The following is a 25,428-nucleotide window of genomic DNA, read 5'->3' on the forward strand; positions in this document are numbered from 1 at the left end:
CATTTCCCTCCCAAACTCCCCCAGAGCTGTGACTTCTCGCTGTTATGTAAAAGTTTTGATACTTGATGCTTTCACGGCAAAAATCTCTCATGAGTGTTTGTTGCTGTGAAGTTTCTGTCTGGTTTTTCAAGGTTAAATGTGAACATTGCCTTCATTGTCAGACGGAGGTGCGGCAGGTGCATGCCTGAACAATTACAGCTTTAACCAAAGTGGAGAGACGAAGATTTACTGAAACTCCCGAGTGGAACTGGTTTGGTGAAACGAGGCGTGTTTGTTTGCCAGGCCTGGCAACTGGCAAGCTCTCATCGCTCAGGCATGGCACCCAAACATGTCTTTTTTCACCAAACCAGTTCCACTCGGGAGTTTCCAGTAAATCTTTATCTCTCTGCTCATCTTTAGACAAAAACTCACTGTATGGATCTTAATCATGTTGAGTTTTATTTTAAGTACGATCGACTTGAGGAGGTTGAGGATATGGTGGATTGACACTGAGCTCATCCGAGCCTCACCTGTTCAGAGAGAGAGAGAGCCTCATCTCCATGGTTACAGCATCTGCCTCAACTCACAGCGATCGCATGGATGTCAGGTTTCAGGGAGAGAAATGAGGTGAAAACCAGCATCTGAGAAGCTTTATCAAACTGTTGCTCCTACATCGACCGGGGACAGCTCAGGCAGCCAAAGGATCAATGATTAAACTTATCGTTGAACGTCTGCAACCTGCTGAGGTCAGAGTCTGCGCCGCATCAATCCACTGCCAAAATGTCAGGGAAGCAAATCGTTTTCACTTTTTTTCGGCAAGTCACAGAAATATACAAACTCAGCATTGGACAGAGGAAACACGACCTGAATCACAAGCTCTTACTATGCCAACTGCATCAGAAGCATTACAACTTCTTCACTGAAACTTGGAGAATCAAAGCAGAAGCCTGGAAGTGATAGTGAAACAGTGAAAATGGGGAATTTTCTGGCTCAAGAGGAGTGGCTAAAGCAGGTTGAGGAGGCAGCTCAGAGGGCTGCTGTCCGTCTGTGGACGCTCCGGGACGGCCGACAAATGATGTTGCAGCCGGTTAAAACCACAGGCAGTTGACAAGTGGAAGCGATTTAGCGTGATTAGGTCAATGTTCTGTTTTGAAGATGGAAGAGAACACCGAGCTCGCGGTTGCATGCAGGGCTCTCGGTGACTGCGATGGCTTTCACGTCAACTCTACAGACTTTGTCGAGACTTTAGAGGCGAGCTTATATCTGAGCACAGGAGGAGACGCAGACCTCTCTTTGGCCTCAGGTGACAGAGTTTCCACGGCTGGATTGAGCGCCGAACATCTCAGCATCCCCGGAGCGGCGGCTGATGCCGCCACTGTCCAAACTGCTGCAGCAGACACAGGCAACATCAGAGATGAGCTGGAGGACTACATGGAGGAAATCTGGCGATGGGATTGGGCCAAAGACTCAAGGATTGAAAGGATTTGTTCGAGTACAGATGCAGCGTGCATTTCTGGACTGATGGAAAACACTGTAACTCAGTCACTTTCTTTATGCAGACTAGATGGCCGACAAACTGCTGCGCAGGATGCATCAGTTGACTTTTCCCATTTCTGTGGTGGGGCGGATGTTCCCACACACCCGATGGAAAATGATTCTTGGACTGGGTATAGTTCAGGTGTGAGCAGCACTAACAGTGCAACACATGCTGAAAACAATGTGGATTTATACTGGGGTAAGTTTCATTTTGAATGATTTTCAGTCTTTTCTTTCTTCCCTTTGACTTTTAAGACTCCTTATCTGCACATTACATTTAAAGATCCAGGTGACATGACATGTTTGTACTGGCATCATTGAAAGAACGAGTCTTAGTTTTTTGTTTTTGCCCCCCCCCCCCCCCCCCCCCCCCCCCAGGGATTGTCAGGTGCTTTCCACTGTTCATCGTCTGCAAGCGAAAGTCTCATGTCGCGTGTATTTTTAGTGACTCATACAGCACTAGGCGAACATGCAAACTCAGAAAGCTCCAGGTACAGGACTCATTTCAGGCATTCCGTCGTATTAGCTGGCTGGAGGAAGCCGCAGAAACGCTGTTGGCCCTCGTGCTAACTGTTTCTAACTTTCAAAGAGCTCCCGTTTCAAAATGACTCGAATACTCGCACATCACGTAGGCCGCCATTGACTCCCTCAGACATTAGTACGCATGTGCGGCCGATCCTCAGATAAAGTCTATCAGGAAAAAAATGCACCAGGCACCAAACAGCCAGAGAGCAGATAACGCCATGTTCTGGCAAACATGTTGCACCTCGTATAGTTTCAGCCTGTGACTCTTACGTAAGCTAATAAAACCCCAACACAGGGGTGTAGCTCAAGTTTCACAGGTATACTGTCGCTGCCAGCGGTTGTGCCGTCGATTCACCATCATAAAAACCTAATCTTGGTTCACCGGTTTTACATTTAATTTGTTTCATATATTAGATAAAACTTCAAAATCACAGCACAATCAATTGTTTTGCTGTAAAATACATATATACTGCAGAACAGAGTTGACAGTTCTGTATTTAATGAGGAAAAAAAAAAGAATATCTGAGGCATATCTGCTCTGTTCATACAGTCTATGTTTCCGTTTTACCTTCAGAGCCCAAAACAGGATATAACATATTTAGTGGTTCTGATCGTGTGTGGAGGGTTTTAGTCTTTAATTATGTTTGCACAGTTGTGTAGGTCACACTGTTGGGTTGCAACTTCCTCATAGAGACAAAAAACAGACCCCTGTGTTGTAAACGATGAAAATAATGATTTATATGTTCACACTCGAGGCAACGCAGTGTTTTTACAGAACCTTTCAGACACAAGACCATTTACAATGAATGAAAAGAAATACTTCAAACAAAGAAAATCGGAAAGGCATAAAAAAGGAGAATAAATGTTTAATATTTGAGTAATCTGAGATATATCTCGGCCATTCAAAGTTTTATAGACAGCAATAAAGAATTTGAAGTGGATCTATTGATACGCAGGCAGCCCTTGCAGAGACTGAGGCATGTGAAATGAAATGTGCTTCAAGCTCTTTTTCTTGGCGAAGACTGTGAGCACTGTGTATGAGTGAACAGTGAAGGAAACTTTTTCATTTCTGTTCCATTCAGTCTTATTTATATAAACACAATGAAACAATGAAAGTTACATAAGATTATGTTAAGGCTGACCTGAAGGATTACCAGTACTCTTAAAATGAAACTTTATAACCAGAATTTCCAATCAAAACTCAGACGTGTTCTTACATAAATGCAAGATAAGGCTGCAGACAATCATCAATAAAAAAAAGATATATGATGCGTAAAGGACGGGAGATCAGAAGCCAGGTCTTCTTTTTTAAAAAGACCGACATATCCATGCGTGCAAAGATACATGCAAAACACACACACACAAAAGGATCAAGAGGAAATAACATGCATGTATAAAACCCCAATGCATGATGACTTTGAACAAGCAATGATGCAAAAGTCAATCAAATAAATCAATCAAATATCTTTGGAGAAATCAACAACATTAAAGCAGAAAAGTAGCTCAAAGTAGAAACTGCTGGTTGGAAACAGTTCGCACTCGCCCATCTGGCACTCGCGGCCAGGTTGGTGGGCGCGCGCTGAGAAAGTGAAAGCAAAAACGAGTGCGTTAATTAGAGCGCGCGCGTTGTGGTTGATGTAGTAGTTAATGTTGTGGCGCACATGTGGAGCTGTTCATGAAAAGTTATCGACACTGGACTGTGCGCGATGGAGAATCTCTTGAGCACCATTCAAGGAGACCTGACAGGTAAAAAGAAACTCCACTATCCTGTGAGGGTGAGGATGAGGCAGCCTCTTTATCCTAAGTGCGCAGTAATGGGTTGGAGGGGCGCGCGACAAATCTGACTTCCATCCCTTGTTCTTTGTTTCATCGTTCACTATTTCCGCTGTTATTATTAATGCTAATTTTAATGGAGTTTCATTTGTATTTGATTAATCATGTCCAGCATCAAAAGCTGTGATTTTTGTGACCATGAAGTCAGCAGACATTAAAAAAAAAAAACTACTAAAATCCCCCTGCCGCACGTGTTTTTCTGCTATTTTCGTTATTTAGATACCTATGATTAATAATACGTTGTTTGCTACGTACGTTCATATGTTTATCTGTGATATTTTCTTACCTTGCTCAGTGAATCTTCAGCCATAATGAAGCAGTGGACCATTACGCACGAGTATAAAGTGAAACAATGTGGGAAACACGTCAGGGGTAAAAATACTGAATGCGAAGTGAAATCAGAAAGTTTTTGCACCCATAGCTGGTGCAAAAGTATCAGGAAAAAAAGTGAATTTGTATGATTTCTAATAATAACTCAGCGTTAGGAGGAGGAGGAGTCTCGCAGCAGATGCGTCTTGCGTCTTTGTGACCAGAGCTCAGCAGCTTGTTTTTCTTTCCTTTCTGTTATATGTTTACAAAGATGGTTGTTTTTACGGAATGTTTTTTTTTTTTTAAATTTTATCTTTACCGTAGAGCATGAGGGTGGTCACACACGAAAGACCCTATTGTATCTGTAAGGACAATAATAGTTTTTTTTTTTTTTTTTGTTTTGTTTTTTGAAATTTCCTTACACTTTTCAGGAATGTTAACATGGATGAAAACTAGCCAAATTTCTCAGAAACATGTGTCCAGGTGGGCAGATATTTGGTGGGCGGGGCAAAATGGCTCCACAGCGCCACCTACAAATTTTTAAAAATTCTTGGTTTTATCGTGGACAATGAAATTTGGTTGACATCTAGAGCATGCCAAGGTGATCAACTTGGACTTTTTTTTTGGCAGATTGACAGGAAAGCCACTATTTTGAATGGAATTTTCCAAAATAAGGACACAAATGTCAGTTTTTCTAACTGTGGCCTTGGGATTTCACACTATCAACCTGAAAACTGGTGAATGTCGTCTAAAGGCATTGATTATTCACTCATTGAGCAGTGTGTGTTCTGAGCATGGCAACAAATTCTGATATTGGTCATGCCTCCTATTGGTAAAAGTAAATATTTTTTTAAGGCAATATGGGTTTTACCTATGGTAATTATCCCATGGGATTTTGATCCAATCAGCCTGAACCTTGGTGGAGGTCAAATGCATTTATTAATAACACTTTGGGAGATAATGGCTTTTCATAGAGCTTTTTTTTGTTTTTTTGATCTTGTACATCCATCACCCATTCAGTGACACCTGGACCGTCACACAAACAGGAAGTCCACCATTTAGCGTCAACTGTGCATTTAAAAAGGATTAAAATCTCAAAAGGGGAAGCTGCTACAGATCTCAAATTTGACCAGTATATACAGAAGTAATTTCTGATGGAAATGTCTAATCGTCTTCTTGATCCCACAAAGGATGTTTCCATGGCAGCAGTGATCGGGAGGCTTTCCCGATCACATCCATACGCAACAGGAAGGACACGTTGATGTAATACTGCAGGATCGCTGAGTGTGTGAGTGTGAAATTTGGATTTGGAGGAATCTTCCTCAAAGGGCATGGATGAGTGTGATTGCGCAAGAACCCGTTTGCTCACTTATTAAATTATTTTTTTGGCACAGCAGGGTGGGGTTTTTTTTGTTTTTTTTTTTCAATCTGCCAACTTCCTCAAAACTGACTGTTTTTCATGCTCTGTATTATGAAAAGTGTGAAGTTGTCACATACCTAATATAAGACCAGGGCCTGCATCTCTAACTTCCACTTTAAACACAGCTTAATCTAACAGGAAACAGTCTTAACATGTGATTTACACACATTGTGCGCAGACGCAGCTCGCACAGCTACTTCTCTTAAAGTAAAATGTATATTCATTCAAAACATTTTCTAAACATAGTATGGCAAATAGTGAACATATCAAGTTTGATGAGACGGCTCAGCACACAGAATCAAGGGTATTTGTGCCAATCACACAAATGTTACTTTGCATGTAGATCAGCTCTAATACTGTTAGCAAATCAGCTTCCACATGTGTTCACTAGACCAAGTTTGCCTCCCTTTTTTACACACACAGCCTTTTAGATGATCAGGCTTTGAATTCTCTCACAGGGAAAAGACATGCTACCGTTCCCCATCTGGTGCTGTTACCTGAAAACACTAAAAAGTGGCATGTTCGACCTCCAGGAATATGACGAAATCTCAGACATCAAAGGTTAGGCAATAAAAACATGCAGCTCGTTTGTAATTGGTCGTGCTTTAGATAAATAAGGGTGATTAAATTTACTGTGTTTGGCGGCGCTCCCCTGGTGAAAGTTGAATTGGTGCATCATCACAACATGATTTTGTGTTTTCTCCTTGGATGCTGAATATCTCCCAACTGTTCTGAATTGTGTCAATTTCTTTTTGCTGCCTGATACAGCAGGAACACAGATGCTGTATCTCTGTGCACTGAACAACTGTTCACTGATTAACTGCTAATTTGGCCGGTATTCTTGTTGAGTTTATGAAACATGATGCATGATTGTTGGTGCATTTTATAAAAGGCTATATCTGACCGACAGAAATGATAAATCAATACATTTTCCCCAAATATATTTATAACTTTTTTCATATTTGCAGAGTACATTCATTAAAAAAAAAAACAGTAACAGGAACAATATCACCCATTTGCTTCCTCCCTCCCACCAAAACCAGTAAGACACATTGGACAATACATCTTTTTCATGTCTGAAGAAAATCCAAATACAACTGTTTGTGGATCAGGATCAATATGATTAAGTACAGTGGAGTACCACTGAAAAATTGTAGACCAAATATTATTTGAAGATTCGGGCAATCCCATAGGAAGTGAGTAAGACTGTCCTCGGCATTCCCACCCCTCATACACAATAGAGATAAATTAGGAAACATTAATAGTGGACAGGAATAGTGTCGTCTGAATCACCGTGTGTTGAATCGGTTGCAGCTTTGGACTGACTGAACAGGAACTGATACCAGCGAGAGCTTTGCCCCAAATCTTTTCCCATATCTGTTCATTCATTTCCTCCTCAGAAGAATGTTTAATCTCATCAGTTCTAAAATCCTGCAGCTCTGTAAGAATGCCCACAACATGGGGATGATTCCGGTCTGACTGACTCTTTAAAGGCCACATCCTGCATAGAGAGTGGGAATGTGTGGTTATGGAGAGGAGTACAGTTTAGTGAGTCCAGATGTGGAGAAAAGAATGACAAGCAGTGAAGCGCTGGTACACAAATTATCATCAATATTTAACCAGGATGGTGGTTCCAGTTCACCTGGGGTCCGTTTCACGCAGCAGGTTTAGTGAAAACTCTGCGTCTTTTAACCCTGAAATGAGGGAAACTCAGAGATTTCAGCTTCAAGAAGGGAGGCAACTCAACCCGAATAAGGAGTAACTCTGACCTGTTTCACAGAGAGAGGTAAGCTCACCTCTCAGTCAGTTACTGCAGTAACTAACCTGGTCCAGAGCAGGTTTTTCCCCCCATAACCGAGTCTCTTTTCGACTCCGCCCACTTTCAGCTGCACAAAGTATTTCATTTCCTTATTCATTCATTTAGCTGGAGAGTTCAGCGGAGCGTTTTTCTGCCGTCTGTCATTTAGAAAAATTGTTTTGAGTAAGAACATTTTTCTGTGTTTCTGGAATGTGTGTCATACATCAAGCACTGACTCTTTCACATTCAAGCAAAACAGAAACCCTGTTGCCCCTTACAGTAAGATCCCCCAGATTAGAACCCACCTTCCTGCTCTGGGTTCCTCTTTCATCAGAGGTTTTGTTTGATCAGGCCATGTCTTTGGAAGCACACTTTAGTTGAAAACTGTTTTTATCGCTTGAGAAATATCACTAAGCTCAGAAAAATGTTGTCAAAATCTGACCTTGAGCTAATTATTCATGCTTTTATTTATTTTTGAATTGATGATTGTAATTCTCTTTCTCGTTGTTTCAACTTAACTATTCTTAACAAACTCCAAACATTTCAAAACTGCTGACAGACAACAGCTATGAACACAACATCCCACATTACCCCCGTTCTGTCCAGCCTCTGTTGGCTTCCTGGATTGATTTGGACGGCGAGGCCCTCCAGTACATTACGGACCTGTTGTGTCTCTCCTCCTCACACAGAACCCTTCCGACTTCAGGCCAGAAACTTCTGAAGGTCGTAAAGACACGGTTTAAAACCCGGGGCGACCGATCCTTTCTGGCCATCGGTTCCAGACTCTGGAACCAATTGCCCACTTTCCCTTGTCGCTCCAAGTCTGTGGAGTCATTCAGAAAGAATTTGAAGACAATTTTGTTAAGAGAAGCTTTTTGCTGGACATCCCACCAGAGAAATCTATGACATGAAAAATGTTTATCTTTTTATCTTGTACAGCACTTTGTCATTTTATCTGTGGAAACCATTTTAGTTACTTCCTTGAACCTGCTTTGTGAAACAGACCCCTGTACTTTGGGACACATGATGCCCATAAGTAGAGCCACTCATGTTGCTGCCCAGTAATCATGCTGAGAACACAGTAACCCCAAACCATCAATTTCCCTGAATTTCTGCAGGTGTTTTTTTTTTTTGGCTATTCTGTATATTTCGTTCCCCCCAAATGAATGGTGAAATTACAAAGTCAGTTTTCTTATTATGTCTTTGCATTTTCCACACTAAATTATCTGTGATATCAAGACTGTAACTACAGCCAGTAACTTGTTTTATCTTATCTGTATTTCATATGTTGCTTTTCTGAAAGGTAAAAACCCCACAAATGTTGAAAGTATTGTAACATCCATCAGGGTGTTTGAAAGAAAGGTGAGTTTCTTGTCTGTAATGTTGCTATTTTGTCTGTTACTGTGGGCAACAACCACGCCAACACTACAAAAAAAGAATACAATAGGCATAAATCAACAGGACTGCTCCTTCTTTTCTCCGAACGCACATTCATTCAAGCTGACTGGTCACTTCCTGATCGCTCCCAACTTCCTCTAAAGGTGCCTTAAGGTAGCCATGACGGAATCAATCTACAGCACGTCATCCAACATTAAACAACATTAACATGACAGCAGAAATGTTACAATATTTTTAAAAAGTGTGAATAAGGAGGGTAACCTATCTTACACTGAAGTGGATCCCCCACCCGACCCCCTTCTGAAATACAGTGTAACTCCTGGCCAGACAACATCATGTCCGTCTACGATCATATCTAGATCTATAGTTTGGGTGCTGTTAGTGGATTCAAGTCAATACATTTTTTAATTAATATTTTGGTAAGACAAGAGGACAGAGGAATTATGAGGTTCTGAGGTCTTATGGCTGTGTCTTGCCCAAGGACACTTTGACATGCAGACAGGGGGAGACAGGAATTGAACTAAACACCTCCCGATTCTGAGACGACTGCGCTGCCCACTGAACCACAGCTGTGCAGAAACTAGTGACGGAGACCAGCACTGTGAAAATCTGCATTTTTGAATGGGTTCCAATGAGACCCGGGCTCTTTTTGAAACCACCATCATCGCCCCCTCCTGGAATTTCCCTGGAAACTTTTCTGCACTTTTTGCATTATCTTCACTTTCTATCAGCAGAGGTTGGAGCTTGAGCTTGGTCAGATATCGTAACAGTAATGTCATCATCATAAAGCCACATTTTGTGACCAGCTCAACCCAAACTTATTGGTTTAATTAGGCTACGTGACTCATTACTAACTGCAAGTGGTTCAAGGGCAAAGAGGAGTCCCCAAGTAGATCCCTCCCTTTCTTGTTCCTCTTTGAAGGAGAAAAGGGAGAGATCTATTCTGAGTTGTGATGATGGACGCCATTGGAATGGTTTGTATTAACCGTATCCAGGAAATAAAAATATTGCCTATTGACCAAATTTCTCTACCACTTTAAAGAGACACTCCCACTCAGCCTGATCAAATGCTTTATCAGCATCAAGACATAGAATTAAGTCCCATCACTTTTCTGACATTAAAAGAAGAGAATCTGGCAGGGCTGAAGCCAGTCTGGTCCTGAATAATCATGCTAATGCGAATATTAAGGTGGGTAGCTGAAATTTTTGTGAAGATTTTAAAGTCAGATATAGGTCTAAATGATGAAGGATCTGTTTCATCTCTGCCCTGCTTCAGCAGAAGTGTCATGTTTGCATTGGATAATGACGGGGGAAGTGTTTTGGCCTGGGCTGAGTTTCTGAGTCGGAATTGTGTTTGTTATTCATCAAAAGTCAATTCAATGCAAAGCCCGTCAGGCCTGCATTTTGCACCACTGTGCATGGACTTGATGGAATCTGTTACTTCTCTAAATTACAGTTCAGCACTTTTTGAGAATTATTGTGACGTTGTTGAACATTTAATTTCTCTCGCCATTTCTCAGCACCACCCTTAGTTTTGGACTTACAAAATTCCTCATAATATTCCTTCAGGCAGTTATGAATCATTTTTGGGTTTGTGAGCAAGATACCATTGTTAGATCTTATTTATTCACCTGCTGACCTCTTAGCTTGTGTGCCAGTAATGTTACTCCGAGTTGAAAGTCGTGCTGCATAAGTTGTAAGATTTGATCACTGATTTCTTTAGAAAGAAATGTATTGTCTTCAGATTTGAGCTTAATGAGTTTCTGCAATATTTTAACATCTTTTATATTTTTCTATAGCAGTTCAAGCTGCGATGACTTTGCGTCATTTCTTTTGTATTTTCCTCATATTTGTCTCGTGAAATAATGTGACCTGTAATTACTCCTTCAAAACATTCTCACAGCGTGGATTCAGACACGTCGGGTGTTAAAAAATATTCAGAGATTTTGGTTGAGAAATCAAAAGAGAAAACTGATTCATCAGTGTTTGGCTACCGAGACATTTATCAGAGTTACACGCTTTGAAATAAATGGCGACAGTAGCTCAGTTGGTAGAGCGGGTCGTCTCATAACCTGAAGGTTGGCGGTTCGATCCCCGCTCCCGCAGGCGTAAAACTGGCGTTGTGTCCTTGGGCAAGACACTTCACCCACCTTGCCTAGTATGAAAGTTGTGAGAGTGAATGGTTGGTGGTGGTCGGAGGGGCCGATGGCGCAGATTGGCAGCCTCGCTTCCGTCAGTCTGCCCCAGGACAGCTGTGGCTACAATAGTAGCTCACCACCACCCAGTATGGTGTGAAAGGGTTGATGTGATATTGCAGTGTGAAGCGCTTTGGGCTCTGTCAAGCAGGGTAAAAAGCGCTATACAAGTGTAGTCCATTTACTATGATGAATCCACCGTTTTCATCATTAATGGTTGAGAAATGTTCAAATAAGATATCTCGATTGCTACACTACGTGCTGAGCTTGAAAACGTGGATTGAAATATCTGAACAGTCCAATCACAGCGTCGTCGATTACGCTCCGGGGCTCTAATCTGAGTTTCATGGAGAAAATGTACGTCAGCAGATGGTGATTTCAAATGGGACAAGGTTTTGGCTCGCTTCGCTTGATGTTGTGGGAATTACCTCGAACGTTCCAACTCACCATGGAGGTCACACCACTGGTACAGGAGATTTTTAGTAGGTATCATAAAAGGTTATGGGGCTTCTTATCTGTGCAATGCCATGACATTCTGCTGTCAATGTTGAATTTAAGATAAAAAAAAAAAGAAATAAGTAAATTTAAAAAAAAATACAACAGATACGCACTTACATATGTATTGATCTCCTAGTCCCGCCCACTTTTATTACAAAAGGAGGGAATGAAAAACCAAATCAAGGCTTCTAAGTTATTCATCCATCTTGTTTTTCGTCTATGGCGGTGAGGATGGCGCTGGTTTGAGGTGCCATCATGGTTGTGTCGGAGTTCTGCTCTCTGGGCCCAGGCTCACTTGTGGCAGGCGCTGTACGGAGAGTTTTTCAAGGTTTTTGTCCAGATGCGTAATTGTTTTTCCTTCCAGTCAAACTGTGCTGACAAAATCTACTGATGAATCAGTCCATTATAAATATTTCATAAACCAGTACATCATCGGTCAATCATTGATCAATTTAAAAGAAAACCGAAAGGGAATGATGCCGAGTGGGATATCGCTGGCATAACTCATTACTTTAAGTATTTTGTGGTCTGAGTAGCATGTAAACTTGAACAAATGCTTTTCAAATGGAAATACAGAAAATATCTTCCTTATGTATGCATGTCAAAACAAAGCTGTAGACTCAGTGACAAAGCAAAATGCTCAAGACATTGAAACTTAGTATTTCATGCTGTCAATATTTTCTTGCACTATATTGCTATTTCCTTTATTGTAGTCACATTCAGGACCTTAAACAGACAGGATATTGTTTGTCATTGCTGTATTCTGAGTTGAAATAATGTAATGTGACCACATTGGTGGTAGCTGTGGCAAAGTGACACTGAACCACATTAACCAGGAGTGAACTGCTTTGTTTCATAGTTCTCTCTTTGTGTGTGTATGTTTGTAGATGCCATGATGCAGGAAATGGATCTGGAGTCTGACTTTTATCTACCCGGTAGGTACTGTTCCATCTTTGGTAGGACACAGGTGTCAAACATACGGCTGGCAGGTCAGAATCAGGCCGTCTGAGAGTCCAATCCAGCCCAAGAAATGAAATTTGTCAGCTATGAGGAATAATGACTTTAAGTGCAAAATATTTATTAGACCCTTCAGGTATAACTAATTTTCTGTCCACTTTAGTTTGGATAATGTGGCCATGGGATTCAGAATTACTACACAGATAGAAATCCATCTCCATTAAAGATCACTTCTCGAATTTAAAGGTATTAAAATCTTTATATCACTGGCCTACTATGTTTTGAGTTCCAGTTCGAGGTGCTATGCCTTTCAAAATAAAAAATGTTATTTTAAGAATTCACTGTGATCTATGAGTTGTAAAGCACATGGTGACCTGAGGCAGAATGGCACTGAAATTGCAGTTCTTTTATTTAAATTTCAGGTTTATGTGTTGTTAAAGGATAGTTCATTCAGCTTAAACTTCATGATGATATATTACTTTGTTGCATGAAAACAAAGACAGAGATTTATAGCTCTATTAATTCCTATATATTATTTATTGACCTGGGCCACTTTGGATGAAATTGGGCTGTTTGTGGCAGTAAATTGAGTTTGACACCCCAGAGGTAGAATTAATTCAAAATAATTGCTCATTTCTATGAACGCTTGAGATGAGTTTGTGTCACAGAAAATATACAACTTCAGTGCTGTTTCATCCAAATGTGTCAACCTAGAAAATACCCTAATGGACGGATCAAAGCAGGAAATAAAGTGACTTTCATAAATTTGAAGCACAGAACTGTTTTCCATTTACAAATGTCCTCTTTTTTTCTACACTGTAATTGCTCCAATCACTGGGAATCATTCAAAGATATTTGAAAGTGTTGATGAGATGTTCACAATTTCAGTCTGAGGAATATTCGACTGCAAACACAGACCTACAGTCTAGTAGTTTTTTTGTTTTAGCAGATTGGTAGACGTCATAGCTTTTGACAATGAAGTGCAGTGAAGAGTTTTTTTCAGTACACACATACTTATTGGGCCTTTCATTATAAGCCAAAATAAACAGAGTCTAAAGAAGAATGAAGGAGACATGCTGAGATACTAGGACACCAGCCACACAGAAACACAGATATAAGTTTATTCACAGGAACAAACTGCTGTAAAAGTGTTGTTGTATAATTTTTTTTTTTTTTTGCTTGTGTGTGTTTTAGAAAATCTATTGGACTCTGTGAATTATGAATATTTAGGTAAGTGGTCATTAAATCTCTGCATATTTACACCATTTTATATTATCAATAACATGCATTGAACTTATCATTTTTAAGACATAAACTCACACATCTCCATTAATCAGTGGTTTTCTGGCTATCTTGATGCAGTTGAGAACCTCGACACTAATATGCTCCTCGATGGTGATCCATGGTTCAATGAAACGGAATCCAGCTTTTGCGGTGAGGACATATTTGATATGTGACATCTTTCTTTCCTTTTATTTTTTTTTTTCCTTCCTTTAATGACATGGACTTTTATGAACAGATACTGAGTGTAGTTTACTAATCGAGCCTTTCAAGAGCTTTTTGACTTTCGAAGAAATGAATTTTTCTTACAGGAAAAGGGGCTTAAAGAAGTTCGACTGGCACTCAGAGTAGAAGGAGTAATTGTACTGTTCCAAAAAAAATTGTGTTCAAGTGTTTTACTTCAAATGAGACTTGATTGATTAGAATCACTGCATTTCTTTGTTTCTAGTTCAGGATTGAAATGTGAACAAACATCAGTGTCTGGTTACAGTAGGTGCTTCACTGATGTGTTTACTTCTTCTTCCTCTTGTATTCCACAACAACAGAGACTCCCGACCCTTTACCAAATCCCCAGCCGAGAAACAATATTGAAATAAACAGCAAAACAAAAGACAGGAGAAAAAGACGGAGAGGTACACAAACGTGCAAATTTGGTCATTTCGATTTGATTTTGCAATAAGTTTACGTGTCATTACTTCTTTTCTTTTCAGCTTCTGATGCAGAAATGTTCAGTGGTGAAAACAAAAGAGCAAAGAGTGATGAAAACAAAAGCACAAACAGCCACAGAGCAACAGGTGAGCAAGCCAGACTTCTCACGAGTGTTTATTTCTTGTTTTGACAAAGCTGCCTCATGTATGTGACAGTGTGTGTGACTGATACCCTTTCACATTCTCACGCTACCTCATTGGTCATTAATCTCTTTTCACTTCTCATAATTTGTTGGGGGGTTTTTTCTGATTAACAGTATATCAGCAACAATAGAACCGCACTAGTGTTTTAAGCAGATCAACAGTCTGGTTTGTTTCTCAGTATTTTGAATATTTTTCAGCTTTACTTGGATTTTGTGAATCGCATTACTGTGGTTAAGAATTAGGTAAATAGCGTCTCTTTAAATGATTTTTAGGTTGTGGATAGAATTTACAATAGTATTTTAATAGATTGAGAAAGTTGGATCACAAAGGGGATTTGGAATGAATCATTAGTCAAATCAATTAATTGTTCATATCGGTAGTTACCCTCAGCCAAATAAAATCTGTTATTATCCAAATAAATTACTGAGAAAACCCTTTATATTCCCACAGGAAATGATTCTTTTTAAGCAGGAGGATCCACAAAACACAGTATACACTTATATGAGTTAAAATGCCTGTTGCTTATAAAAATAATGTATTTCGATATCACATTCTCTGAAACAGAGGTTTCTTAGCTGTTTCAATTTAAGTTCACATGACAGCTTAAGCTGAAATGTTGGTTTTTCATTTTTTGTCCAGGTCGATCAAGAACTAAAAGGCCACAGGCTGAGCTCGTTGCTGAAGGTGAGGGTTCATGTTTTATATCACAGTAACTCACAGTGTTCTTGGGAATGCTGATTATTTCTCGATCAACATCTTGTTTGATCTCATCTTGGTGGATTTTAATGGAAATGATATTTTTACTGAAATTCACACTGAGCCGTTTATGTGGCTAGACCTCATTTTCAAATTTATTGTACCTGAATTGGAGTCAATGCAGCCGTCATGTCATGTATGGATGGTAATTTCATGTTCAGGCCATTCAGTACGCCTATTGTATATAAAATCATACTTCAGATTGCAGTGGACTGTGGGAAATCATCAGCTGTCTTATTTTTCAGGAACTGACAGAGATTCACTTCCAGTAGCGACTCCATCCATCACGCCGCCCAAACCCCTTCATGTCTATACATCCCCATCGGCTGCTCCCATCCCCATTCAGCTTATTCCCCTCCCAAAAAGTCCAGAATATGGAATTTTCCAAACCTCTCCACCCAAGTTTATTAGGCTATCACTCCCCAACACTACTGCAGCTCCTGCCTTTATATTTGGTGAGTCACAACATACAGATTGTTAACATGTTAACAGTTCTGTGCTGGACTCAGCAGTTTAAGCTCATTGTTATTCTAATTTGTCCCTGTGTTCATGTTATTCATCCACTTTGCATAATGTTTCTTTCATTGCAGTCCCTGCTCCCTCAACACCTCCGAAACAATATGTGTCACCTCTTTCTCCAGGTGAGCAAAAATCCACTTTCCAAATAATACTGAGTTCAGCCCAGTGCTGGTCTCCTCAGCGCAAGTGGCGTTGTGATGGCACCAGATGTTTGCATAATCAAGCCATATCATCACGTCATGTGCCATATTCAACCCATGATAAACATTCAAAGTGAATACAGAGCATTTGCATTCAGCCTTGCTAAAGCAGAGAGTGTTTGCTCTGTAACTTCATTTAATCGTGGTGTGAATATTCTGACACAAAGAATCAATGTGACTTTGTGAAATTTTAAATATTATATATGTCTTTTCTAAACATTGTTTTTTCAACAACACATTCTTGTCAGATAATCTTTTTCTTAACAATCTGAAACTACGCTCTACTCTACTCTTCTCTACTCTTGTAATAACACTGACTGCTGAGTATGGGCTCAACCCAGGAACCACAGTCTAAATGGTGGACAGTGTCTTAAAATATCTAGAGTTTCACATTTTTTAAGTTATTCAACTTGACCACTTTTTTTTTTTTTTTTTTTGTGAATCTTTATTAGTAATGGGATCATTTTAATATATCCCAGTCACAAAAAAAGGAAATGCCTCACATTAGGCCCATTGGAGTTGCTTTTCTAAAGTGTTGTACTCAATCAAAACTTAAAGGTTTGCCGCATTCAGTTTATTATCACAAGTACAATTTCTCTAAAATGTCTCAATAATGTTAATTTGGTGAATGCTACTCTGCCAGCTAGAGCACAGGGCCACATGTTGAATGAGAGCCAGAGAGAACAAAGGACATAGCTGGCTGGTTGGTTGACTGGTTGTTTGGTTGGTTGACTGGGAGAAACACAGTTTCTCTACAATAAGCAAGAGCCCTTTCTTGTAATTAATACCAAATTCAAATCTGATTTGTTGTAACCTGTGACGTGGGTGTGTATATTGATTGAAATGCATTGCTTTAAACTCTGAGACTAAAGAGAAATATTATTATGGCAGTAATGTTTGAATTGTCAGTAGGAAAGTGTTTTAAAGAAAATACTTGACATATGTTTATCGTTCACATTAGAACTCACAGGCGTACCTGAGATAGCTTTGATTAGAGAAGTTTAACCAGGCTATCTTCATGTTACATGAACATAAAACAAACTCAGTGGACCACATCCGGCACACCCTCCTATAAACAGTGCCAATATTGCCAAATATGTACCACACCTATTTGCCCATATCTTTCAGAGTATATAAACATGACACCACTGTAGCCCTTTGCTTTTTACATTGATACAATTTAAGTTTCTTTTGAGTTTCATTGAAATAACTGTTCTTTGATCAAGGGGTCTGCATGGGAATATGTGTTAATGTTTCTTGTCTTGTCCTGGCAGTGGGTGGTGCCACAGCACCTGTCCAGATGAGTTCATCCCCACCAGGATCTCTGTCAGACTCTACTAGCAAAGCTATGTCCCACCCCAGTGTCTCACCTGTTCACCCCAGTCGCAGTAAGCATCACTATTCATGTTAATAATTTTTAACTGAGGATAATTTATCTCACAGAGCTGTTACCAGTTTCAAATGTCATATTTTTGTCCCTTTTTAGTGACTTCCCCTTCAAAGGAAACACCTCCCTCTCAGTCTTCCACAGTCTTCGAAATCCCACGTGAGTTACCCCGTGCCTTAGGAGCCGTCATATAGGCTAAAAACTGTATAATTTCTACTTAGCAGAGAAGCATTCTAGAATTGAATTTCTTTGCTTTGTCAGAGGTTGTAAAGGACTACATTCATGAAGCGAAAGCTCATGTTGGTGAGAAGGTGGAGATGGACCTCAACCATTATGTGGACATGCAAGTGAGCCAGAAACAGTTTCCTCAGTCGGGGAAAAACTCAAATAAATGCCCAATAAAGGAACTGGTCATCGCAGCTGATACAGATAAGCAAAAGAACTCGCTTGAACTGAGTCAGGTAAGAAAGCTACTTTAACCTCACAGTACGTTTAGTAATGATCTACTCTATGAACATCCACTTTATTGTTTGCTACAATCCAGTGGTTCTAATATAGATTTCTTTTTCTGCTCAGGTCTTTGGAGGCTCACATGAAGGCAAATTCAAACACTACATTTTACTGGTTGGCAATACCGGAATGGGTAAAACCACCCTGATAAAGAAGCTGTGTCTTGATTGGTCCAGGGACTGCATTCCCCAGTTTGACTTTGTCTTCTTATTAGATGGCAAAGCACTCAATGCCACAGAGCCAATCTGCAGCCTTCAGACCCTCCTGCTCAGCCTCTCCACCTTTGCTCCTTCCTGCCTAGACCCCGAGGCAATATACACTCAGATTCTTGCAGCCCCTCAACGAGTGCTCATCATTTTTGATGGATTCGATGAGCTGCGGGACTATGAAAGCCTACTCCAGCCTCAGGAAAAAGACTTGATCGCATCATTGCAGAAAGACAGTAAGGCGCAGGCCTTCACTGTTCGGCAGCTTTACTCTGCTATCCTTCAGAGAATCTTACTTCCAGGTTGCACTCTTCTACTCTCCAGCCGGCCAAGAGGCACTGCCAGCCAGCTGCTCCGGCGTGCAGACAGCCTTGTGGAGGTGTGTGGCTTCACCTCGACAAATGTAGAAACGTATTTTTCAAAATACTTCACCGATCCTGCACTGAGAACTTCTGCGCTACACTCCTTAAGAAGCAGCACCTACCTGCATCTCCTCTGCTGGAACCCGGGACTGTGTCAAATGGTGTGCTTGGTCTTGGAGGAGTCAAAATCTTTGGAGGTTCTACCAAGAACTTTAACTGGGCTGTGTCATCAAGTGCTTTGTCTGAAACTCGAGACAGACCGTAGAAGCACTCAAAGTTCTGTCAAATGTGCAAATGAAATGCAGACAAAAGTTTCAACTCATTCTGAGGAGACAAGGCTTGATGGAAATAATGTTACCTCGTCCAGAACACACACGGCTCCTTTGTCTTGCTCCCGTAGAGCAAACAGGGCAAAAAAACGTATGAAACATGCAGACGCAGTGGACGAAAGCATGGAGAATGCTAAAGTGAAAGAAAATGAAGATGAGGAAAAAGAGCTGCTATTCCAGCTCAGCCTTTTGGCTTGGGAGGGGATCAAAGCCAACACCTCCCTGCTTCCCACAGGACTGTCCATATCTGATAAAGTAAAGTCTTTTGGCCTCAGGACAAAACTCCTTCTCTCTCAGCAAAACAGGGCAAGGTCGTGCATATCAAGAGATGATATACAAGGAGGAAAAGATGAAGTGAAACAAGAAGGGGATGAAAGCATGAATGACCATGATGGCCACATTCTGTTTTGGACTAACCCTTTTCTCCAGAGTTACATGGCAGCAGTCCATCTTTGTTTATCAAGGTAAAATTCCACTGTTGACTAGCATAAAGAATTAATGCACTTAAAAAAAAAGTTCATAATGAAGGAGTACATTCCTTTCCAACTCCAACTTGTGTTTGTCCTTCACGTTCACTGTAACTTTCTTAACCTTTGACACTTTTTACTTCTTTAGGACCGTATCCGACCGCAGCTTTTCCCAGACCCTCCCATTCCAGTCAGCTGCAAGGGGCCGCAGACGACTGCAGAGTGAAGAGTTTGAGCTGACTCAGCGATTTGCAGTGGGGCTAGTCTTCCAAAGCACGGCTCAACGTCAGAGGCTCCATTCACTTTCAGAGACGTCCATTGGGACTCGAGTGGCCAGCAAGCAGGCCTTAGTGACTAAACATCTGGAAGGTCTTTCTTATAGTAGCCTAAGTCCTGCACAGGTCCTTGAGGCTTGCCACTGTATTTATGAGGCGAGTTTTATCCATGAGGAGAGTAGCAGGGACACTGAAGGTGCACGGTTACTAACTCACCTGGCAGCAAATCTTCCAGAATTCCTGACATTTCATGGAGTTTTGCTTGGACCGCCAGATGTGTTTACCCTGCAGAAAGCTCTTGAACGGGCTGCAAGTGAAAACAGAAGCTTCTCTTTGGATCTCGAGGCCTCGTGGATTCAGATCCGTGGACTCCGAACTCTAGTGAGCCTGTGCAACATCAAGACATACAAGTAAGAGACATCACGCATATCTCCAAAGGTTTCTTGAGTTGCTCATTGTCTCATTGTTTAACATGTTAAAAAATAAACACAATTCACATAAACTTCAGGATTGTTAAGAAAGGAGTATACTCTTTACATCATGTATTGCTTTTATGTCCAGTCAGAATTATATCTGGATGTTTGTATGAAAAAAAATGTTATTTTCTTGTGTGATCGGTGAACACTCATGTTTGTTTTTTGAGTTGTCATTTTTTTAATGTAGAGCCCAAAAGTCAGCAGATTCCCTCAAATGATGGTGAATATGTCAGTTCTGCAGTCTATTGCAAGTATCAAAATGAGGAACAAGTTGTACCAGTCTACGGGTTTCATAGTGGCAGGCTGACATGCTATTCTGATTCGAAGGAACTTACAAGACAAAGTTTTTGTTTGCACAGTTATTTCCTCAATTATGTGTCGTTTTGAGAAGCCTTTTTTTTTCCAACATGTGATATGTTGTTGGAAAGAAAATGTAACATTTACAAATTGTTGCATCCTATTACATGTAAAATATACCTCTCGAATTAACCTTCAGTTGGTTTCGGAGTATTTAAAGAGTAGAGTTGGGATATTTCTTTTTAAATATCAATAGTACAATCATAAAGCTTGAATGAAAACATTCAACTGGATGTATCCATATCAGCATGAGTTACTCTCATACCCCTTTCCCATTGAAACTAGTGAGTCAACCCATGGTTTTTAAACACTGGTCAACCCTCTAACAAACGGCAAGTGACAAGAAGCGTGCTAACGTAGGCACGCTGTGTCGACGTCATCACGTAAATTACCGCGTCGACCTGGGTCTGCCTTTTCCCACTGAAGCTGATCAGAGGCGAGCCGATTAAAACCCGGGTCGGTTGCAGGGTCAGTCGACCCGGGTCGAAATGCCGATTAAACCCTTTGCCACTGCCATGAGGAGCCGATAATTTTTGGGGTTTTTTTGTTTTTAAATTTTTGTATTTTTCTACTGTTTTTTATGGTGTTATTAACATGTGCAGCACTTTGGGCAGTGTTTACTGTATTTTAAATGTGCTATAGAAATAAATCTTGACCTTGACCTTGACCTTGATTATTAGCGGCCAGTGGGAAAGGGGTATCAGCGTCTTAGCACTCTCTGGACTTTGAAGAAAGTTAAATAGCAATAAGTTACTCATTTCTATATGTTTTTTTCATTTTTAATTTTGCACAAGGAATAAGAGGAAAAACATCTTTAATATATGGTTACTCGTTGAAATGCAATCATATGAGACACTGTCTTGTAAATGTTGCTTCCTCCAGGGCATGCATTGCTGACGTTATCACTCTCTGGAGGCTGCTGGAGCAAAATGGTGAAATGGAGCTCCTACAGGGGGCCGTGTCCAAGTTTGAGATCCACCCACTGAAGGCCACGCAGGTGTGCCACATTGAAAATCTGGCAAGCCTCGTGGATATACATCAAAAGAAGAGACTATCAGACAGGTAAGTCAGTCAGCATTAAGAGGTAGATGAAGCGCTCCTTCACCAAACCTCTCTCTCTGTCTGGTTCTTCAACTGTGTCTCACTTACCTGCAGTTCCAACCAGTCACTGTCAATCCTGGCAGAAGGAGTACCAGCTGTCAAACAGCTGCAAAAGCTGGAGCTTGCGTGAGTTGGTCTGACACATGATGTTCCAGTCAATTTATCAGTAGCAATAGTATAAAATGTGACAAGAGCATTTTCCTTCCTACCAGGCTCGGTCCTGAGAAATGCCCCATGGCTCTTCTGACGCTATGGGAACTCCTGCCTGGTCTTCAGAATCTGCAACACTTGGAGTAAGTGTATATACTTGTATTTATATCTTCCTTTGAATGTAAACTTCATTATAAAAATAACCAGTTATGCTCCTTGACATATTCTCTTTCTCTCTTTTTTCAGTTTAGAGAACTGCAAGATAGGGGACAAAGGAACAGAAGGGTTGAAACATGCATTGGTCTCACTCCGCTCCCTTCAGATACTCAAGTGAGTATGTCAAAAGTGCCTGCCGGTTGAGTTTTGAGGATTCCAGGAAGGAATAAACTTCTCGGCTCATAGCATTTGTGGGTCTGAGGCACAGGTGTCAAACTGCATTCGTGTAGGGCCGCAGCTCTGCATGTTTTCTCCCCGCGTCAACACAGCTGATTATAATGTGGCTCGTTATCTGGCTTTCTGCTGGACCTGGCCATGAATCTCCAGGAGAGCAGTTTGACACAGTAACTGAATTTTGTCTTCCTCACCTACAGTTTGTCACAGAATTGCGTCGGAGACCAGGGAGTTAAAAACCTCGTGACTGCACTGATCGATCTGCCCAAACTCCAGTGTTTAAGGTTTGTAATCTGGATACATGCATGAATGTGCCTACATGCCTATAAATGGTACTTCCAGTTAAACCCACTTAATTTCACTTCTCTTTTTGTTTTTTTTTTTTGTTTTGTTTTTTTCCAGTTTGTACAGCAATGTGATTTCTGACGAAGGGGCCGAGAGTTTAGCAGCTGCCCTCCCACACATGAAGTCCCTGACTGACCTTGAGTAAGGCTACTTTTCTGCACGTTCTAATTCACTTCTTCAAAATGTTTATGTCTTTGCATGCGTGTGTGTGTGCGATCGTGCTGCATTTGGCAGGATCGTTTCATGGGATGAGGAGCAGAGCTGAGTATGTCCCTATGAAGAATTTGCCAAATCTTTGGCAATACTGCTAACAGCTTTTATTCACTGTTGTCAATGGGCTTCTATCGCCACCAGCGTCCAGCACTTAGTGGAGACTCTGCCTAAAACACCTGAATCATAGGGTCAAAGTATAGAATAGATGCAAAGAAGTCTGCCAATTCGACAAAAGTTTTGGTGGAAGCAGTGTGATTCTCATTTTTCATCAGTGCATAGATGATGTTCTACATTCTGTCTTACGAACAAAATTCAGAATGTGCGTAAATACAAAAAAAAAATCTGTATTTATCAAACTTTTGAACTTGGTTCATGTGTACGCCACTAAGTCATCGGTATTGATAAATCCCACTTGTTCTTGTACTGTCAGAAACATTGGTCTGGAGAAATGCCTCCAATTAACCATATATGGCAACAGCTCGCTTCTTAGAAAAAAAAAATCTCACTTTACATCATCAAGTCAGAGAGGGCAAAAAAAAAATGAGGAACTTATCCGAAACTGAAATCGAGGAACTTGTCAGCGAGATTGAACCAAACCAGAAATATGGTTTGGTACATTGATTGTTGGGAAATCAACAAAAGGAAAATTGCTGCATGGGATAAGATAACCACTTGACTTAAATCTGTTGGGTCAGAGGAGAGATCGGCAGCAGAAATTAGATTAAAAAAAAACCAAGTGATTTGAACTTGAACTTGTAAGAAATGCCAGGGTGAACAGGAGCTGGATGTGCACTGAGAATGCCTCAGTTATTCTTGTCCCTCACTCCAATCTAGTGCGTAAATCCTAAATTTATATTGTCTACATGCTTGGTTTCTTTGGACTTCAATCATCTGAACCCCGCCATAAGAGTAAACAGCAAAGAAGAGCTATGTGACCTACATAGAGAGTGTGTTTCATTTGATGAAAATCTAGTGATGAACAAGGCAAGTTTTTAATAGAAAGTTGTAAATTTGTACTAGTTTTTTTATGCTGGTTTGTTCCTGTTTGGTTTGTTGGTCTGGTGAGAGCTGTCTGCTCTCCGTCTACCTGTGCCCTCATCTCCTCCAACCTCTGCCCGACTACTGCCACCAAGTGTGCAAATCACACAACAACACGATGGCACCATAAAAAACAGGAAATAACATGTGCCATATCATAACAAGTCAAACACTGATTTGTGAAAAATCCAATTAAAAAGAATATGTTTCATATTTTTGATTGAACCATTGTACAGGAGCCAATTTTCTCACAGCGACACAGAAAACAGAGCAGAGGAATGAATGGAGTTAAGATAGTCGATGCTGATTGATTTGTTGATTTGATGCTCTCTGTTTACTCTGAATATGAAGTTTGACAGTGACATGCACAAATTTTAAGTTTTGCTCCGTCTCATTTCTGTTTCACAGTGTGAAATACAACAAGGTAACAGACGTTGGAGCGCAGAGCTTGGCAGCTAGTCTGAGGAACTGCACTAAAATCAAGACTTTGAGGTGAGTTATTATGCTACCCCAGCATGTCTTCATCTTGATCTCTTTATTATTATTATTATTATTATTGAACTGTGCTGTGTCTGTTCTGACAGGATGTGGAATCAGTGTATTCCATATGGAGTTTTTGACAGACTTCAGCAGCAGGACAGCCGCATCCTCTGTCATTAGAATAAGAATCAAGATCGTTTGAATATGTCTGCAGGAGGAAGTGTTTTCTTTTGTTCATGTGTCTCTGAACCCTCTTGACTTGTACTTTACAGATAACAGCCCTGACATTAAAAGTGTGGATCTTTGTTTTTTCTTCATTCAATGATGCACTTGTCAACATCATGCATTACATTTAGTTTAGTTTTTTTTTTTTTTTTCCTCAAAGTAGTAACAGTAACAAGAATGACAGAAATAATGTACTATGGCAATGTATCCTCTGCTGTATTGATCAGTTTGTCAAAAATATGAGACTGCAACGAAGGAAGAAGCAATGCTGCACCAGACAACCTGTGTGTGTTTGTGTTCATAATTCAAAACCTACATTTGCACTATTCACTTTTTTATGTTTGATGTTTTTGTTTTGGGTCTCTGACAATTGAATAAATATTTCTTTGTGACATCAATGTCTGAAATATCTGCTGGAACAAGCTGTTTTTGTATTGTTTGACTATAAATTTTCTATCACTTTTGCACTTTGATATAAATAAAATGTCTCATGTGACCTGAGCCTACATGTTGTTTTCTGCTTTGTTTTTGCGAATCATGCGGTTACGTACAGCAGATATCTTTTCACTTCCCTCCTCACAGGTTTCTGTTCTTAATTTTTATGCACGCTGACCTTTCTTCTGCCTCTGTGTATCTGTGGATTAATATTATCATGCATATCATGTCAGCCTTACAGCAAGCAGAGAGAGAGAGAGAGAGATGTCAGAAATAAAAGCATTAATATTTTAATTCTGAATTGTTTGAATGTTGGTACCCTCTACGGGCACATGGAGGAAGGAATTTTTTTTAATGGAATTCATTGGAAAATATGTCATTTTAACAAATAATACAAAGCATGAACATGTAGAATACATAAAACTATTTCATATTTGAAATATGAAAAATCTCCTTTGCGACCTGGATATGTCTCAGCTGCTGTATGTTCTGACTGGAGAGAGCAACATTTCCTTCAGTTGTCCATCCCATAAAAAGCGGGGGAGTTATTGAGCGAACACATGTAATATTTTTAGTCTTGTCTCATCAAATACTGATTTTTGGTGTAATTGTGTCCAAACATTTTTC

The 25,428-nt window shown here is 40.3% G+C and overlaps 1 protein-coding gene across 6 annotated transcripts; it reads left to right on the plus strand.

Annotated features, from left to right (window-relative positions):
- The first annotated feature begins 1,010 nt into the window (after positions 1 to 1,010).
- On the plus strand, positions 1,011 to 24,872 carry ciita (class II, major histocompatibility complex, transactivator). 6 transcript variants are annotated; one of them, XM_030088804.1, is made up of 23 exons: positions 1,011 to 1,714; positions 12,379 to 12,426; positions 13,117 to 13,120; positions 13,638 to 13,678; positions 13,811 to 13,882; positions 14,269 to 14,361; positions 14,440 to 14,523; positions 15,220 to 15,264; positions 15,582 to 15,791; positions 15,927 to 15,977; positions 17,330 to 17,443; positions 17,542 to 17,601; positions 17,704 to 17,903; positions 18,019 to 19,313; positions 19,465 to 20,001; positions 21,307 to 21,486; positions 21,580 to 21,651; positions 21,738 to 21,818; positions 21,922 to 22,005; positions 22,266 to 22,349; positions 22,468 to 22,551; positions 24,070 to 24,153; positions 24,246 to 24,872. In XM_030088804.1, the coding sequence occupies exons 1-23, from the start codon at positions 1,135 to 1,137 to the stop codon at positions 24,319 to 24,321; spliced, it is 4,179 nt and encodes a 1,392-aa protein (XP_029944664.1). In that variant the 5' UTR covers positions 1,011 to 1,134; the 3' UTR covers positions 24,322 to 24,872. The 6 variants fall into 6 exon arrangements, with proteins under 6 accessions (XP_029944664.1, XP_029944665.1, XP_029944666.1 ...); XM_030088805.1 differs by having other exon boundaries at positions 14,275 to 14,361; XM_030088809.1 differs by lacking the exon at positions 1,011 to 1,714 and adding an exon at positions 3,632 to 3,786.
- Positions 24,873 to 25,428: the final 556 nt, after the last annotated feature.

This window comes from Salarias fasciatus, chromosome 4 (assembly GCF_902148845.1).
Source record: "Salarias fasciatus chromosome 4, fSalaFa1.1, whole genome shotgun sequence".
Classification (NCBI taxonomy): domain Eukaryota; kingdom Metazoa; phylum Chordata; class Actinopteri; order Blenniiformes; family Blenniidae; genus Salarias; species Salarias fasciatus.

Bases quoted from the DNA above. Each gene is read 5' to 3' on its own strand.
- ciita (XM_030088804.1), top strand. From the start codon at position 1,135: ATGGAAGAGAACACCGAGCTCGCGGTTGCATGCAGGGCTCTCGGTGAC. The intron at 1,715-12,378 runs GTAAGTTTCATT...GTATGTTTGTAG, and splicing joins CAATGTGGATTTATACTGGG to ATGCCATGATGCAGGAAATG. The intron at 19,314-19,464 runs GTAAAATTCCAC...TTACTTCTTTAG, and splicing joins GTCCATCTTTGTTTATCAAG to GACCGTATCCGACCGCAGCT.